At 38.9% G+C, this 18,808-nt stretch overlaps 1 protein-coding gene across 1 annotated transcript; it reads right to left on the bottom strand.

The window, feature by feature from the left end:
• Positions 1-3,378: 3,378 nt before the first annotated feature.
• LOC149135596 (uncharacterized) lies at positions 3,379-4,101 on the bottom strand. The gene has a single exon (XM_089353098.1). The coding sequence runs from the start codon at positions 4,099-4,101 to the stop codon at positions 3,379-3,381; it is 723 nt and encodes a 240-aa protein (XP_089209224.1).
• Between the last annotated feature and the right edge of the window lie 14,707 nt (positions 4,102-18,808).

Genomic DNA, 18,808 nt, shown 5'->3' with positions numbered 1-18,808 from the left:
CGGTTTCGCTTCTTGATTGAAAACATTTTCTTAATCCACGCCGCAAATACTCTTAAGAAATGCTTGAACATCGCAGACTCTTTCTTTTATTTCTCAATTTATGACTATTGTAATTTGACTCAAATGACCGTGACTAGAATGTGAATATGGAGAGCGTTGTTCCAGTAAAAGGAAATCTCCCGATAAAGTTTCGATTCCGGCTAAAGCGCTTGAGAAAGAAATAACTTCCATTCCTGTACTAGAAAAATGAATTGTATCTAATCAAAAGAAATTATTCCAATTAGCAAGGATCTACTATTTTTGATAAATACTTTCCATCTCTAAAAAAAATTTATTATTGCAGTTATTGTTGTTGATGTCATCGTTCTAATTGTTGTTTATCCAAAAACTATGACCAAACGCATTCCAACCAAAACCATTCTATCAGACTTCCATTATTTAATGTCTTTCTTTTTAAGACAGTAAGGTGTGGTTTGAGGGAGATTCAACTGTTATTTTCTTTTTCGATAGCTCATTGCATTCACTTAGGAGATGGTTAATACTTTCATATCTTTTTCCACAAATCCTGCGTTTGCACTCGGATTGAGTTTTATTAATCTTTGTCTTTATGAAGTTCATTCTATGGATTGTTCTTGAGAGGTTATAATTAGAACTTCGGTTTATCGGTTCAGGTTTCTGTCTGTCATCCACTTCTTGCGTTCTTTACTTACAACATCGTCGGTTTGTTGTATCCTTCTCTTTCCAACTACTTGTCTTGTCGTTCTTCCTTCTGTTCTTGAATTCTCCTGCTGCTTCGGTGCCTTTTTGGATGCCTCTGGCCGCACAGCATAGTTTTTCAAACCCAATATCGCAGTATCGACGTTGTATTCTGCGTTCAACATACCTCTGCATTCTCGCTTTCTTGGTTGTTAAGATCTGTCGGTATTACTTTTAGGGTTGTGCACGCTGTGTGTTGTGAGCAGCTTTCTAGTCCTGTTTCATTCCGGACGCTCCGTTTTTGTCCATTTTAGAAAAAAAAAACAGAGTATCTCAATCCTGATATGTAATAATTGCTTTGAGAATATCTCCTCTGTTTAGTTTTGTTTCAAGCACCTTCCTAATCCTATTCTTGTACCCTTGGGAGATTTCCTCTAATTTCTCTCAACTAATTGTCATTTCCATTAACCAATTGTCCTGTAGTTACATGTATCCCTCATTATTTCTCAGCAATCCAATGATATCATCATGTGATAATTTTATAGAATCAGAGTCAATATTTCGGCCACTATTCATAATTAAAACTGCATATTTACATATCCCAAACTGCATGCCGATATCCTTGCTAAATATCCTTTATTTTTGGACAAGAGAATCCAGGTTTTTTTCATTTTTGGCGTATAGTTTGAGGTTACACCATATATAATGAGAGATTTATTTTCATCCTGGTTTTAGTAAGTTCATAGGCAGATCTGAATTTTTCTCAGTATACTTGTCAGAGGGAATAATACACTGCCGAAAAGTAATAATTTGTGTTAGTCTCCTTGAAATATCCTTTCCCCATATCTCTTCACTTTCTAATGATTCACTTCTACACTTTAGTTCTAATTTCTATGATCTCATAGAAATTTTTCTAAAAATATATATCATTATTATTATCACCATCGTCGTCGTTTTTGTTGTCGTTGTTGTTAAAACAGAAGCGTTAGCGAGCTGTCAGAATCGTTAGCACGCCGTACAAAATGCTTAACGGCATTTCGTTTGACTTTACATTCTGAGTTCAAATTCCGCCGAGGTCGACTTTACCTTTCATTCTTTCAGGGATAATAAAATAAGTGCCAGTCAAGTACTGGAGTCGATGAAATAGACTAGCTCCTTCTCACAAAATTTCAGGCTTTGTGCCTATTATTATTATTATTATTATTAAGTGAGAGAGCAGTGCATACCATCAAAGTGACATTGGGAAATAAATATACGAAGCCCATTATACCCATCATAACAACCCATCTGATAAGGGTACACCAGGTACATACATTACAGCAATATGTGCACAACATGGTGATCTCATATCAAGATAAACTACACATGACCTTGAAGGTGGGGTTCAATTATAATTTTCTTAAGGTCAAGTAGCCCATCCTGCTCAGAAAGTCCCTGAATAAGATTTCGCTTAAGGATGATGAACGAAACCCCCATGAGAATTCCGGTGAACACATGGCTATGATACTCCACCACTACTTCTGCTTGTGGTCAGAGATGCACATATCATCAGCTACCAAGGGACATGCTCAACTGGTTAAGGTCAAACAACTAACAAGCAGATCTGTGGTATTGAGCAGAATATTTGTTGTAGTCCATCTTTTACAGCAAGACAAAACTTTATTATTTTTGATTTGGCTCAGGTTTGGTCTTATTCCTGGTATGATTTATGTGAGTAGTGGGTACCTGTAACCTTATGTATCCACAAGTTTTTGGCAGTCTTTCATATGCTTAGAACCCTCCCGATAATCCTTGCTGTCCCTAAGAGACAAACTTTCGGTTGGAGCTCTATCTGGCATTCTCATTCTATTTCAGTTTCCTCTGGCCTTTCGTCTATATCCTGGTTTACTGTTTCCAACGCACCAATTATTATAGGCAAGACCTCTACTGTTCGCATGCTCCAAATTCTTCTTATTTCAAATTTTAAGGGTTTGCATTTTCTGTTTTTCTTCTTCTTTCTTTACGATCCTGAAATCAAACGGGCATGATGGTTCGATAAGGAAGCAACTTTGCTTTTCCTTATCTATGATTGTAATATCTGGTCTACTATTTTCTAACTTCTTGTCCGTTTGAATAGGAAAATCCCACAAAATTTTACATTTCTCCGACTCTAGTATTCTTTCGATTCGATGATTGTACCATGAGTTTCCAGCTTCAAATCCCCATTTCTGGCACAGTTTCCAGTGTAAAAGTTTTACAACCTGGTTGTGCCTCCATTTCTTATATTCTTCCTATGCCAATTCGAGACATTCTGTCACAATGTGTGCCACTGTCTCGTTCTAAGTTCCACAGGCTCAACATTTTCCTGATACATTCTCACCATATATATTTTTTCTCAAGTTCTCAAGTTGATCTTGGGCTCTCTTTCTCTTTTTAATTGCCTCTTTTTTAACCAAGCCCAGGATTTCATTCCACATACGTCTTCAGTGGCTCTCCATAATTGGCTATGTAGAAGTTTTTCTTCGCTCTGTCTGACATGCTCTGTTTGTATTTCATTCTTGTCCTTTTCTTCTATTTCGCGCTTCATTACCTGTTCTTAATAAACTACCTTTAGTAGTTTTTCTGTGCTGTTCTGTAAATACTCGACTAGTCTTTTTCTTTCCGTCTGTACACATTCTTCTACTGCTGTTAAACCCCTCCACCCTAGTCTATCTTCAAGTACACCCGGTTGATATCAGCTTGCGAATGGTGGACTCCATATATCGTCAACAACTTCCCAGTTTTTCTATCAAGTTTCTTTATATCGTTTCTGGTCCAGTCTATAATTTCAATTCTATATCTGATTATGGGTACTGCTCTTGAATTTATTGCTTCAATAAGATTTTTGGAATTCAGTTTTGACTGCAATAATTTTCTTACCCTCTTTGTGTACTCCCTACTGGTAATTTGTTTCATTTCTTCATTTTTTATTTCGTCTGCTTCCGGTATTCTCATGTACTTATGCCACTGTCCTTTCTCAACCGCTCTCATTGTTTGACCATTTGGCATTTCAATTCCTTGGCTTCTTTCAAATCTTCCTCGTTTCATTTTCAATATAGCGCACTTTGCTATCCCAAATTCCATACCTGCATCATTTGAGAAAATGCGGATAGTATGCACAAGATTTTCAAGGTGTTTCTCATTTTTCGCATAAACCTTTATATCATCCATGAAAAGGAGATGACTTATCTGACCATTTCCTTTTCCCAAATCGTAAGCAATTTTAACTTTTCGTAATATCATAGTGAACAGTGTCATGGAGAATAGGAATAGTAATGGAGATAAGCTATCACCTTGGAATATTCCACGTCTGATGTTCACTTTTCCGAGTTTTTGCTTTCCTCCGATCAATTCAGTATTCCAATGTTTTATACTTTCATTAAGCATTTTCTCCGTGTTTTTTTGCTATTCCAAAGATGCTCATTGTTTTACTTATCCAACTGCGTGACACCTTGTCATGTGCTTTTTTGTAATCTATCCATGCTACATTCAGTCTCACCAATCTGCGTCTACAATTTCTAATTATCATTTTATTAATTAATAAGTGATATTTTTGTTGCCCTGCTTTTTGTTTCTGTTCTTCTGGAAGTAGATTGTTACTTACCAGATGGTTGTATTACACTTCCGCCAAAACACCGGTCATAAGCTTCTACATTAGTGGTAAACAGGTTATAGGTCAAAAATTTGATGACAAATTCCCTTTCAAGGGATCCTTGAGGCATAGCAACATTCGTCCAGTTGTCATCCAGGCAGAGACGTGACCTTGCTGCAGGCAGTCATCCAGTTGCACAGCGATCCTTTCATGCAACTGTGTAAAGTTCTTCAGCGAATAGCCTTGTACTTCATCCGGACCTTGTACAAATAACCGTATACTCCATCCAGTAGACGCTTTCTATTTAATTGGAGCAGTCTATTCTGTTCGAAATTTTTGCATTTACCATCATATCTTTTCAATTTGGCCTTTAACGCTGTCACGTTTGTGTCGATTCTTCATGTACCGTTTGACTTCTCCTTTCTTCTATCCTGTACTGTCCATTTAATTTTCAATTTTAATTTTATTTTTCCATTTTTCTCATCATTATTATTATTATTATTATTATTATTATTATTATTATTATTATTATTATTATTATTATTATTATGATGATGATGATTCGAAATGCTTAGCGGTATTTTGCCCGTCGCTACATTCTCAGTTCAAATTCTGCCGAGGTCGACTTTGCTCTTCATCCTTTCGGAGTCGATAAATTAAGTACCAGTGAAACACTAGAGCCGATGTAATCGACTAGTCCCCTCCCACCAAATTTCAGGCCTTGGGTCTTTAGTAGAAAGGATTATCATTATTATTATTATTATTATTATTATTGAGTAAGAGAGCAGTGCATGCCATCAAAGTGACACTGGGGTAAAATATACGAAGCCCATTATACCCATCATGACTACCCGTCTGATAAGGGTACACCAGGCACATGCATCACAACCATATGTGCGCGACATAGTGATCTCATATCAAGATAAACAGCGCATGACCTTGTAGGTGGGGCCCAGTTAGAATTTTCTTCAGGTCGCGTAACCCATCCCGCTCAAAACGTCATTATTATTATTATTATTATTATTATTATTATTATTATTATTATTATTATTATTATTATTATTATTATTATTGTCTTCGCACAGCTTCTATCGCTGGAAATGTACTATGGTGCCAGCTGTTCACTAACAGTGAACTAAGGTAACACCTCTTATTTTTCGAGCACCATCCAGAGTATTCGAGAGGTTCCAAGTAGTGCTGTTTTCTGTAAGTGCTCCAACCTTATTGCAGCCTTTATTTGTTCCATGCACTTCTCAATGTTTTTACTCACTGTTCCGAGGGCTCCGACAACTATTGGTACTACTAGCACCGTTTTCATCGACCACAACTGCTTAACCTCCCAAGCTAACCTGTCATATCTTTCGACTTTTCTTCCTTATCGCATACCTTGTTGTCAGCTGGGCATGCTATATCTATGATCCAGGATCGTTTGCTTTCTTTCTCAATTAAGACTATGTCTGGCTTCCTATTCTCTATCTCATGGTCGCACTGAATCATAAAATCCCATAGGATCTTTGCATTACCATTTTCGATGATCACTTCGGATTTATGTTCGTACCATTTTTTTGCTCTGTCAAGTTCATACTTGTTGCAAAGCGTCCAATGGACAAGCCTTGCTATATTGTCATGACATCTCTTATATTCTTTCTGGGCTAGTGGTATACATTGACTGGTAATATGCTATACGGTTTCACGATTTTGTTCACAAATTCTGCACTTATCACTTTTTGATGTGCTGTCTATTCTGTATTTGATGTAATTCGTTCTTAGTGCTTGCTCTTGGACAGCACAGATTAGAGCTTCCGTTTCCGGTTTTAAATCACTTTTAGTCATCCATAGCCATCTTTTTTCTCTCTCTCTCTGTCTTATTTTCAACATCCCTATGAAATTGTCCAAGAATTTTTTTCTTTATCCACCTATTTTCAGTTTTCTTCATTCTCAAGTACTTGTACAGTGCTTGTACACAAGCCTGACCTTCTTACTTCCAATAATATCGGTTCTATGACATTTTTTACATACCATGCTATGTTGTTTTCTTCTGCTCTAACGCTATGTTCGCATCCAATCAGTCCTCTTTTTCTTGGTACAAACAGTCTGTCTGTGTCACTTTTTGGGTGGAGTGACCCATATCTAGTTAGCAACTTCCTTGTCTTTCTGTCTAAGCTGTTTATTTCGTCTACTGTCCATGCGATTACCCTTGCTCCATATCTAATGAGTGAAACCGCCCAGGTGTTGATAGCTTCAATCTTATTCCATCCGTTTAATTTCGACTTAAGGATCAGTATTAGCCTGCGCAAGTACTCCACCTTAAATTTTTATGTCATTTCTTTCTCCATCAATTTATCCATTTCCAATTTCCCCAAGTACTTATAGCCCGTCTCTTCTATCTGTTTCATAATCCTCCCCGACGCTATCGCTAGCCCGTCCATACATTTGATTTTGCCTCTCTTCAAGACTAATACACGACACTTTTTCAGTCCGAACTCCATTCTGATATCAGCACTGAAAGTATCAACGAGGGAACTAACTTGGAATTCATTTTTACCATAAAGTTTGAAGTCAGCCATGAATAACAAGTAGTTGATTTTTGTTGGCGGCTTTTGAATACATACCCAGCCTTTGCTTTCCTCAGAATCGGTGTTAGTGGTATCATACACAGTACAAAGATCAGTGGGGACAGGCAGTGCCCTTGGAAGATGCCTCTCCTGATTTCTATTATTATTATTATTATTATTATTATTATTATTATTATTATTATTATTATTATTATTCAGTAGTCTTATTTTTATAACGTGCTTTCACTTCACTACCGAGCGCAGCTCTGTGTGCCTTGGGTATGTGCTGTGATTTGCTGTGATGCTCTTATGGTTACTGTATCGAAAGTGTTTTGCGTAGGATGTGTGCAGTGCCCAGTAGTGCAATTTTCTGTATGTTACATATATTTGTAAGTCCTGATGTTTTTGTTATGTATTTGTCTGAATATTTTTATCATACCTAATGCGCCTACTATGATAGGAATTGTTTCTGTTTTTAGATTCCACATTCGAGTTACCTCTATTTCCAGGTCTTTGTATTTTGAAAGTTTCTCCATTTCTTTTAGAGAAACGTTATAATCTGCTGGTATTGATACATCAATTAGAACTCAATTTTTTTCTTCATGATCTCTGACAACTATATCTGGCCTATTGGCCTTAATTTCTCTATTTGTGTGTATTGGCATATCCCAGAGTACGGTTGCTTTCACATTTTTCTGTGACCTTTTCTGGTGTGTGCCTATACCATCTTTTTTCTGTTGTTATTCCATAGTGTTGGCATAGCTTCCAGTGTATGTAGGTCCCAGCTCTGTCGTGTCTGTGAATACATTCCTTCTTAGCCAGGACTGGGCAGCCAGAGATAATGTGATTTATTGTTTCTTTTCCATCTCCACATATTCTGCAGTTACTTGTTATGTTTCTTTTCATTATATGTTTTTGGTAATTTCTGGTGAGGAGGCTTTGGTCTTGTGCTGTAATTAAAAACCCTTCAGTGCCAATCAGAAAAGGAGTGGAGAGAGCGAGTCTCCTCGGAATATTCCTCTTCTAATGGGGATGGCTTTGGTTTTCACGAGTCCCTCTTTTGTTTGGAGCTTTAGCACTGTATGCCATTTATTCATAGAGTATCTTATGTATTTTATAATTATTGGTGCTACCTTGTTTATGGCTAATGTTTCGAGGATCCATTTGTGGGGAATACTATCAAAAGCCTTTCGGTAGTCGGTCCAGGCCATACTGAGGCCTTTCTTCTTTCTGCGGCTGTCTTCAGTTATGGCTTTATTGATCATTAATTGACCTTTACAGCATCCCTTCTACTCTTCTGGAAACAGGTCGTTTTCTTCCAGGTGCTTGCTCAATCTCTGCGATATTATTGCAGTAAAGGCTTTGTAGATTGTAGGGAGACAGGTTATAGGTCTGAAGTTTTGTGGTTTGCCGTTTCAGTGGATTTGGGAATTAGGATAGTTTTCCCTTTCGTGAGCCATTCGGGCATTGTCTCTGGCTCTGCTAGTATGCCGTTAAAGTTATCAGCCAGCTTATTGTGTATTCTTGTCAGATATTTTAACCAGAAGTTGGGGATCTTGTCGTGCCCAGGTGCCTTCCAGTTGCTTAGTCTTTACAGTGCCTGGGGGACCTCTTCAGTTGTTATAGGGGTCCAGAGTTGCTCAGGTGCTAAGTTCGTTGTTTTAATAGTCCTTTTCTGAGGTTGTTCCTTTGCCGACCATATTTCTTTCCAAATTCTTCCACTCCTTCTGCTGTTGGTGCTGATTATTATTATTATTATTATTATTATTATTATTATTATTATTATTATTGAGCCGACCAACAGGCAGCATCCGATTTTAAGGCGGTGAGCAGGAAGAATCGTTAGCACGCCAGACAAAATGCTTAGCGGCATTTCGTCTGTTCCTACATTCTGAATTCAAATTCCGCCGAGATCGACTTTGCCCTTCATCTTTTCGGAATCGATAATATAAGTACCTGTTGAATATTGGGGTCGATGTAATCGACTATCCCCTGCCCCTAATTTCAGGACTTGATCCTATTGTAGAAAGGATTATTACCATTATTAAGACGATGAGCTGCAGAGTCGTTAGCAACACAGACAAAATACTTAGCGACATTTCGGCCGTCTTTACATTCTGAGTTCAAATTCCGCCAAGGTCGACTTTGCTTTTCATATTTTGGGGATCGATAAAATGAGTACCAGTTGAATATTGGAGCCGATGTAATTGACTTGTCCCCTTCCCCGAACTTTCTGGCTTGTGCCAAAATTTGAAACCATTATTATTATCATTTACTTTTAATCTGCATGTTTGTTACAATCACTTGCTGAGACACACCCAGCGTCCTAGAGCGAGTGAAGGAAAAGAGATGTTACAGTATGACTGAAAGCTTGGGAAAGAGGGGATGTGGTAGGGGCAGTAGTGAAATATCTTCGCGTAATACAACACACACATTTAAGTCGATAGGGATTTTCTAAGGATGTGGGCAGTACTTGTCAGCAAAATCTTTTGGATTTCTCTGAGACATGGTTCTCCTGGGATCTTATCTAGATGTTTCTGACATCCCATTTTTATCATACCTAGGGCACCTACAATAACAGGCACAGTTCTCGCTTTAAGATGCCACATCTTTTGTATTTCAATTTCCAGGTCCTTATATTTACTTTATTATTATTATTATTATTATTATTATTATTATTATTATTATTATTATTATTATTAAACCAATGGGTTTCATTCGATTTCAAGGCGGCGAGCAGGTAGGATCTAACGACAAAATGCTTAGCGGCATTTCTTCTGGCTTTACGTTCTGAGTCCAAATTCCGTTGAAGTCCACTTTGCTGTTCATCCTTTTGAGGTGGATAAAATAAGTACTAGTTGAACACTGGGTTCGATGTAATCGACTGCCCCCACCCTCGTCCAAAGTTTCAGGCCTTGTGCCTATATTAGAATTTATCATTATTATGGGCGGTAGATTGGTAGAATAGTTAGTGCGTCGAAAAAATACCTACTTGTATTTGTTCCGACATTTTGAATTCTGAGTTCAAATTTTAACGAGATCAACTTTGACTTTCATCCATTCAGAGTCAAGTACAAGCCGATGGCGTCGACTAATGTCTTCCCACAAAATTTCCTGCTATGTACCTAAATCAGAAACAATTATAATTTCTAATTCTACAACTCAATTTTACGAACATCCAACCATTTTCCCAATTTTCAAATTTGAAACAATCAATTATACGAAATAATTATAATCAGCTTAGCTGTCACTCACAAGCATGAATAACCTGGTAATATGTACCATACTTTTATTAGTTTTTTTTTTCTTATTGTTGTAGTTGTTGTTATTGCTTTTCTCGTCTCCTCTTATATTATTTTTATTTCGTGCTTTATCTCCTATCTATTCAAGCAGCTACATGTCGAATGGTCCGATCGCATCGCCTTCAAATATCCTGTTTTCATCAACACGCATCAACATCACAGTTCGTTGTTTCTTGGTGCCAAATTATAGACGAGAAGATATAGATACCCTCTCACCGCTTCAAACTTTGTCTCAGCGGCACATTCAGGAGGCAATTGCTGGAGAGAGAAAAAGCTGAGTTAGCAGTTGGCTAGTGCTCCAGGAAGCGAACTCTCGAACACGACCAGGAATTGAATCCCGAACTAATGATTGTAAGTTTGACACCCTAACTACTGGGTCATTAATATCTAGGTTGAAACCGTAACTTTGCCATTCTCTAAACTATGTCTTCTACTAGCCCACCCATATTAGCAGTATTGCATTGTGAAATAAAAATACTCATGGACGGATGTCGTTTTACTGCATCCGATATGTTCGTTTATCAGTGAGAATGACCTCAAATTAAGATTCCATCACAGTATATGCCATAAAAGTTAAAATATAATTATTGGTGTTGTTAATTTATTGTGTATTTCTAATTGTTTTTATCTGTGAAATAATGAAATAACTATTTCCTTATTTCCAACTATTACTACTTTTGCTGTCTTTGTTGTAGTGTTGCTATTTTAGTATAGAAAAAGATCAATTTAGTATCATCTAGAACATTCAACAACTTTAACACGGCCCTAAGATATCTTACATGTATAAAATGTCATTAACAAAAACGACTTTATGGACAGCGTGATGTATTTTTGTGTATTTTTACTTTACCTCTTAGTTAATAAGCTATGTTCTAAGACGGTGGATTAAATAAAGATAAGAAACGGCCCAAATTGAAAATATTGATGTCAAGAATAAGCTATTTATTTTGTTTGCAGCTTTGTCATGTGATATGTTTAGTTTGAAAAGAGAGAGAATGATTGTATGATTCGTTTAAAGACTGTGGCTGGCATGTGAGAAGATAGAATTGGATTCTGAAATTAACGAGTGAAACATTGGTGGTTTTCATTGAGCAGAACCAAATTTTCGCTTGATGACTGCCCACGTTACTATTTTTACTTGAATTTCTTGTTAATTCCAAACGACTAGAAATATGTGTGATTACGTAACAGTTTTGATTGAAATTGTAGATAAATGATAAAATAGCATTGAATGAAATATGTAAAATAAGTGCACCCGTGAGAGGTTAATGGTTTTGCTTCGACTCTCCTAAATGTGTTAATTATTTTGATGGATGTGTGATGGGGTAGAATGGAGGGTGTCCTTAAACAAGCTAGACACTGATTAAAATGGATTTTATGAGAGTTGTAATAGTGAACGAAGTGTTCAAATGTAGTTAGGTGGAGAAACAGAAATAACAGGGTAAAAAATAAAAGAGAGAGATTGTGCGGCAGAATTCTGTTACAGCACATCAAATATGGGGTGACATGACACTAATACTTTGATTTGATGATTTTAAGATTTACAGTTCAAATCTGACAAAAGTCACACATTTTTTATTATTATTTTGATCGAAATATGTTTTATTTTAAAAACCCAAAAATCATGGTGGGTTACACAACATCTTGTGGTATTTGATGCCTGATTTTTACTTTACTGAACTCAAATCTTGTCAGTGTTTACCTCTCTTACTCTTAGGTTCAATAAAGGAAGTACGAAATATAACTGTTTCTTCATGCAAAAAGAGTGGCCGCAAGCCTGTGTGAGAAATTATAATTATATATTTCTCATACAAAACAAGTCGAGAACTGGCAAAATGACCAAACATTAACTCTACTACAGTTGTTTGGCATTTACACCATGTTGCTGGTTCCTGACTATCTTTAAGATGACATCTGGATTGAAGTAAGGATTGAACTAGATTATTGTTCTCTTCTTTTTTTACGGAAAAGGATGTTAGTAATTTCTCTAATTTCTCTTTAAATCCATTTCTCGCTAATGCTTTACCCCAAACACTCACATTCAGCTGTTGAAAAAAACACCTGTACATTGAGAGGGTTCTATTTCTCCAAAGAAGGGATTTACAGAACGACTGTAACTCACATGATAGTATCTTCAGGTACTTTTGCAAAACTCACTCCTATTAGTTTCAAATAAGAAAGTGGAGAGGATACAAAATTGACAGACATCAGCCGCTAAACATTCCAGTATGTTTATTTATTCCAATGTATTAGATGAATACAAACACATGCATATGTACACATGTATTAGTGGTACTGATTATCAAATAGAAAGAGTAGGTAATTGCAAAAACAAGGGTGTGGAAGCATATAATCAATAGGAACAGGTGATTAATTGAGCAAATGAACAAATGAGTATATGAACAGATTGTCAGTAAAATCGAATGGGTGTGTAGGTGCTAGTTCCTTACGGCCGTTTCTGCCAAGAGGCAACAAAATCTTCCAGGTTATCTCCATCTCTTCAGTGTCATGTAGGGATGAGCAGGTAAGGCTTGGATAATGAATGTGCCTCTAGGCTTCTTCAGAAGGTCTAAGTGGTTGGGAGGGCTAACACAAAAAAAAATGTTAATAACAGCGACAGTGTGTTTGTCGGCAAAAAACGAACACTAACATCGCACTTTGGCCCCACCTGGTTCCTTTCTGTCATTAATGTACTCATATACCATCCGCAACGTTACACCTACTAACTGGCACTTTGCATATAAACTTTCACCTCCGTAACACGGACTATACATTCAAACTCACCACTGAAGCTCTATGTAAGCATAATGTGAACTACTGCCTAAAATTATCCTTCCTGAAAAAACTTCTCTTGAAAACGACTATATCCACCTCCAACACTGGACAAAATAACATGGATCCTATGATACATCACGGGAAGTCTGTATCTTATTTCCCCTTGCTATACCTAAATCATTATACTAAGATGTACTTCCCTTACATCCTCATGCTTGTTCTTATTCTTACTCCTATTCTTTTTCTACTCTATTTTAAAAAGACAAACACACTCTAGCTATTATTAACTGTTTTTTTATATATGCTAGCCCTCCCAACCACTTAAACCCTCTGAAGAAGCTTACAGACACATTCATTATCCAAGCTTTACCTGCTCATCCCTACATAACACTGAAGAGATGGAGATAACCTGGAAGATTTCGTTGCCTCTTGGCAGAAACGGCCGTAAGGAACTAGCACATACACACCCATTCGGTTTTACTGACAATCTATTCATTTACTCATTTGTTCATTTACTCATTTGTTCATTTACTCAATTAATCACCTGTGTCCTATTGATTATATGCTTCCACACCCTTGTTTTTGCAATTACCAACTCTTTCTATTTGATAAATCTGTACTACTAATACATGTGTACATATGCATGTGTATGTATTCATCTAATACATTGGAATAAATAGACATATTGGAATGTCTACCGGCTGATGTCTGTCGATTTTGTATCCTCTCCACTTTCTTATTTGCCGTATAAATCAAGGGTAAACCACTTTTTAACCTCGCCCATATTTAACACTCTATTGCGAGATTGCCACGCAATAACTAGTACTTGAGTATGAATAATTTGAGTACACTACCAGCAGTATATTGGACAGGTACTATCCCTTAGTTGGTTTCTCAACCTCTAACTCACACAGAAATATATATATATATATATAAAAGATAATAAGAGTGAAAAAACTATATATATATATATATATATATATATATATATATATATATATATACAGAGAGAGAGAGAGAGAGAGAGAGAGAGAGAGAGAGAGTAATGTATGTATGTATATACATATATATACATACATATATATATATATATATATATATATATATATATATATATATATATATATATATATATATATATATATATACATATATATACACATATATATATATATATATATATATATATATATATATATATATATATATATATATATATATATATATATATATATATATATATATATATATATATATATATTAGCGCGAGCACGTTATCTTTAAAATGGCATGGTTTACATTGATTTGATATCATTGAATCCGATAGTGTATATCCATAAGTATCTTTATGAAATGCATGCGGGAAGATCGCTGGCAAGATGTGCAACACGAAAGAAGCTCGAACGCCAGCAGTGAATAACGTAAAATAATAGATCCATAAGATATAATGCAATTATGTTAAAAGCACTTCGATGCATTGTTAATGTAGTTTGTATTATTACCAAACACAGTACTACCGTAAATACCATTATCCCATCTACGTTTATGTGTAGTGAAAACTTAAGCTCATCGCATTCACGTTATTATCAACCTTTTGCTGCAAGCCGAACGAAAGAAACGTATTGTTTGTATATATACATGAAGTTGTATGATCAAATATTGTTACAAACAAAATGAAAGTGAAGCGAAGCAAGCTGATATGTAGATATTTAATATCGATGTAATCTTAGTAATAATTATGCTGAAAAGTAAAATTCTAAAAGTATATTTACCTTTGTTAAAACAATGAAATATCAATTCTTAGCAGAACACCGGCATGGATCTCAAATTTTGGAACAAAGCCAACAAATTTGGGGGAGAGTGTGAGTCGATTATATCGACCCAGTGCTCAACTGTTTTTATTCTATCGACCCTGAAAAGAGGAAAAGTGAAGTCGACCTCTATGGAATTTGAACTCAGAACATTCGCTAACTCCCTCCGTCCGATCAACAAGTGCACGGTGTGTCACCCATCAGCTGTCGAAATGATTAAAGGGCAACGTGAGATTAAGTGTTTTGTTCACGAGCAATATTCCTTGTTCATCTGGTAGATGAATTTGCAGTCTCTGTATTGCAGGTGCTCTTTCATGAATTGAAAATCCTAAAATGAATGCAACTGCTTCGGATAGTCCAATACACCTACCCATTAGATATTGACTAATTTTGTTATCGTTGTTTATTTGAACAGCAGCTTGGTTATTTTTTTTCTTTCAGCGCGTACTTGATGATGTACTTAATTTACCTCACAGAGAGAACAATTTCAACGTTGCAGTGGCATTTGAATGTTCGTAAAAGAGTTTCATTATAAGGTACAACCCATTTGTGGTTGTTTGTTTTTTCCATTCTTATGAGATTCAACTCCTCTCATTGCAACTGATCTTATAAAGAGATAGACTCTCCGTCTGTTTTTCTGCTTTTTGATTACGATGATATAGATTAATATTTTATTTTAAATAAAATAGTAATTTTTCCCCGTAAGAAAAAAAATCAAGTACCTGTGATTCAAAAACTATGTCATAAAAATATAGGGAGAATTTTCTCTTTCAATCTACGGCACTCGAAAGTTGTATAAATGATTAAGGGGAGAAAAAAAGTAAGGAAAAAGGATGGTAAAAAGAAGGTAGCTACGACAACTCTTTAAAGTGTCGGCATTTCCAGTTTCATTGTTTAGGGGGAAATGACTATTTTATGTGTAATCTTTATCATCTTAATTAAATGACAGGAAAACAAACTTTGAGTTTTAGTATTATAGATAGATAGATAGATAGATAGATAGATAGATAGATAGAAAGATAGGCAAGCAGGCAGGTAGGCAGGCAGTCAGGCAGGCAGGTAGGTAGGTAGGTAGATAGATAGGTAGGTAGGTAAGTAGATAGATAGATAGATAGATAGATAGATAGATAGATAGATAGATAGATAGACAGACAGAAAGACAGGCAAGCAGGCAGGCAGGCAGGTAGGTAGATAGGTAGGTAGGTAGGTAAGTAGATAGGTTTCTTTATTAGCCACACAGGGCTCAACACAGAGGGGACAAAATACAAATGTAGAGTTTTTTTCTTTTCGAGGGGGGCGAAAACAAAGCAGAAAAAAACAAAAGTGGGGACAACGATGAAAAAAACATCGCAAAACGTTTGGGGTATTTACACAAAATACGAAATAATACAGAAAATTCCCAATAAATGGGGAGGTTATCCGTGGAAAGAAAAACCTACGAAAAGACCACGGTAACCTCGGTCCTTAGTGTCACAGTTTGTTAAATAAAATTCCTTTTATTTATGCAAGAAACGTAAGTAACTCTCTGTTTACCAAATTTTAAAACGTTTTATAGAATCATGGTCAAGGTGGCTTCGTCATTTATACGTGCCATTCTTGCTACATGTATCCATCTTTTTTCGAAACATTTGCTAGACAACACTTGCCTCTCTACTCTCACCTTCCTTTTCAAGTGATACTTGAAAAAGTTGATGAGAGATTGACCAGAGAGGAAAGTATTTGTCTCTAATCCTTTCAGACGCGTCCACCAGATGCATTCTTTCGCCATAGCCACAAGTACGATAAATACAGCTCTTCCTTCCCGTTTAAAGGAAGGAGGCGTGACGATATTGACGATAGACTCGGTTGATAAACCGACTCGTCCCACACGTGACAGCAGTCGTTCGACATAAGCCCACAGCTCCGAAATGGTTGGACACTGCACGAGTGCGTGCAGAACGGTTTCATGGCTCTGACCGCATCTCGGGCAGGTCGGCCCCGCATTTCGCGAGCCGTGTCTATAGAGCTTATCCCGAACGGGTAGCGCCTCTCCGTAACACTGCCAGGCCAGGGATCTCTGGAAGTTGTCCATAGGTCCCGGCCCGAAAGTCGTCCTGAACAGGCGGGTCAGGTATTCCTCGTCGTCGCCCAGGTTCGCCCCGAGGTCGTCGTCGTACCTGCCCTCCACTAATCCCCTATAGAATGACTTCGTTGTGATGCAGCCGCTCATGGTCGACCCGGGACGGCAAAGTTGTTGCAGAGCAACGCGACACTCACGGTGCCATACGCCATTCCTCGGCCTCTTTTTGATCCACGACTGCAGCTCGGTCATGGAGACGAGCTGAGGGAAAGCGCGTCGCACAAACGGCGACCACACCTGCTCACCGTCGTCTACGTAAAGCCGGAGATGTCGCAGTCTCAGCGCATGCCTGCGCATCATCAACCACGGCATGCCCAGCCCTCCTTTCAGCGGGTGTTGGCAACAAACGGATCGCCTCACCATCGGTACGCTTCCTTTCCACAAAAAGCGGAAGAGGATGCGCTCCATTTCGGTGATGGCGCGATCGGGACAAGGCACGACGGTCAGGCGGTATTCGATGACGGACGCGATGTACGCGTTCGCCACCTCCGCCCGACCTTTTAGGGACAGCTTCCTCTCGGACCATTGCCGGCAGAAAGTGGCCACCCTACTCGTTATCTCGTCCCAGTTCTTCTCCGTTTGCAGGTCCGGACCGAACCAGACTCCGAGCAACTTGACCGGACCGTCCGTCCAGCGTCCCACTACTGAGGCGCTGCCGGACGGTATGGGCTTGCTCCTCCAGGTGCCGAGCAGCAAACCCACCGACTTATCCCGGTTGATTTTCGCTCCCGTCACCGCTTCGTAGTCTTTCAGCGTCTCGCCGACAAGCTCGATGTGCTCGTGGCTAGACGCTATGACGGTGACGTCGTCCGCGTATGCCGACACGCTCGTCCCGCACCCCAGTTCTCGCGGGATACCCCTCAGCGTCGCCAGCTTCCGCAGTAGTGACTCGAGAGTCAATACGTACAGGAGCGGCGACAGGAGGCATCCCTGACGAACCGAACGTGCAATGTCGAAGGGTCCCGATAGACGTCCATTGACGCGAACAACCGAACGGATGCCTGTGTACAAGGCAGCCATCCAGCCGCGGAAAACGGGACCGAAGCCGGCCGCTTCGAGGACGGCCTCCAAGTATCGATGGTCTACCCTATCGAAAGCTTTGGATTGATCCAAATTGATCAGGGCCCCACCCATGCCAGGTTCCTTAACTACCCTCTCTATGATGTAGCGCATCAGATGGAGGTTGTCATGGATGCACCGGCCCGGCACGGCGCACGTCTGCTCCGTGCCGACCAGTTTCTCGATGACAAGCGCCAACCGCTTGGCTAACACCTTGGCCAAAATTTTCATGTCTGCATTGAGCAGAGTGATGGGCCTAAAGTTATCTATGGCGTCCCCCTTGTTTGGATCTTTCTTCAGCAGCGTTACCGCTCCTCGGCTCACAAAACCGGGAATGCTCCCGTTCTGCTGCCAGTTGCAGTACACCGCCGCCAAGACTTCTCCAAACAAGTCTGGCATACAGTTGTAAAGCTCGTAGGGCAGACCATCCAAACCCGGAGATTTGTCCGTCGAGCAACCCGCCATCGCCTCCCTCACCTCCTCCGCCGTGATGACCCCTTCGCAGCACTCCGCCTCTCTTGCCGAGAGTCGTGGCAAGCTGTGCAGGTAGGCACTAAAGTCCACCCTGCCTTCTCGCTCGCCACTCCTCCCGAACAGTCGGGCAAAATGCCGCTGAAACGCCTCGCACGTCTTGCTCGGCTCGAGCAATTCGCGCCCCTGTTCGTCTACCAGAGACCGGATGGTGGCTCTGTTACCCCGCTGCGCCTCCGCCACCCGGGCCTCTCGTGCGGCTCCAACACCTTCATTCCTCAGAGCACGCATCCTTGCCCTGACAGCACACCCTTCGTGTTTAGCATTGAAGTGTTGGTCGAGGGCCAACCTCGCCGCTAAAACGTCGGATGCGATGCCACTTCGCAATGCCTCTTCTAACTTTATCACTA

The sequence above is a fragment of the Octopus bimaculoides genome, chromosome 5, assembly GCF_046866305.1.
Source record: "Octopus bimaculoides isolate indiv1 chromosome 5, ASM4686630v1, whole genome shotgun sequence".
NCBI classification, from domain to species: Eukaryota; Metazoa; Mollusca; class Cephalopoda; order Octopoda; family Octopodidae; genus Octopus; species Octopus bimaculoides.
Note: the sequence above shows the minus strand (reverse complement) of the source record. Positions and strands in the feature narration are given on the sequence as shown.

What these genes read in the sequence shown, in the direction of transcription:
- LOC149135596 (XM_089353098.1), bottom strand. Translation starts at nt 4,101, where the DNA reads ATGCTTAATGAAAGTATAAAACATTGGAATACTGAATTGATCGGAGGA.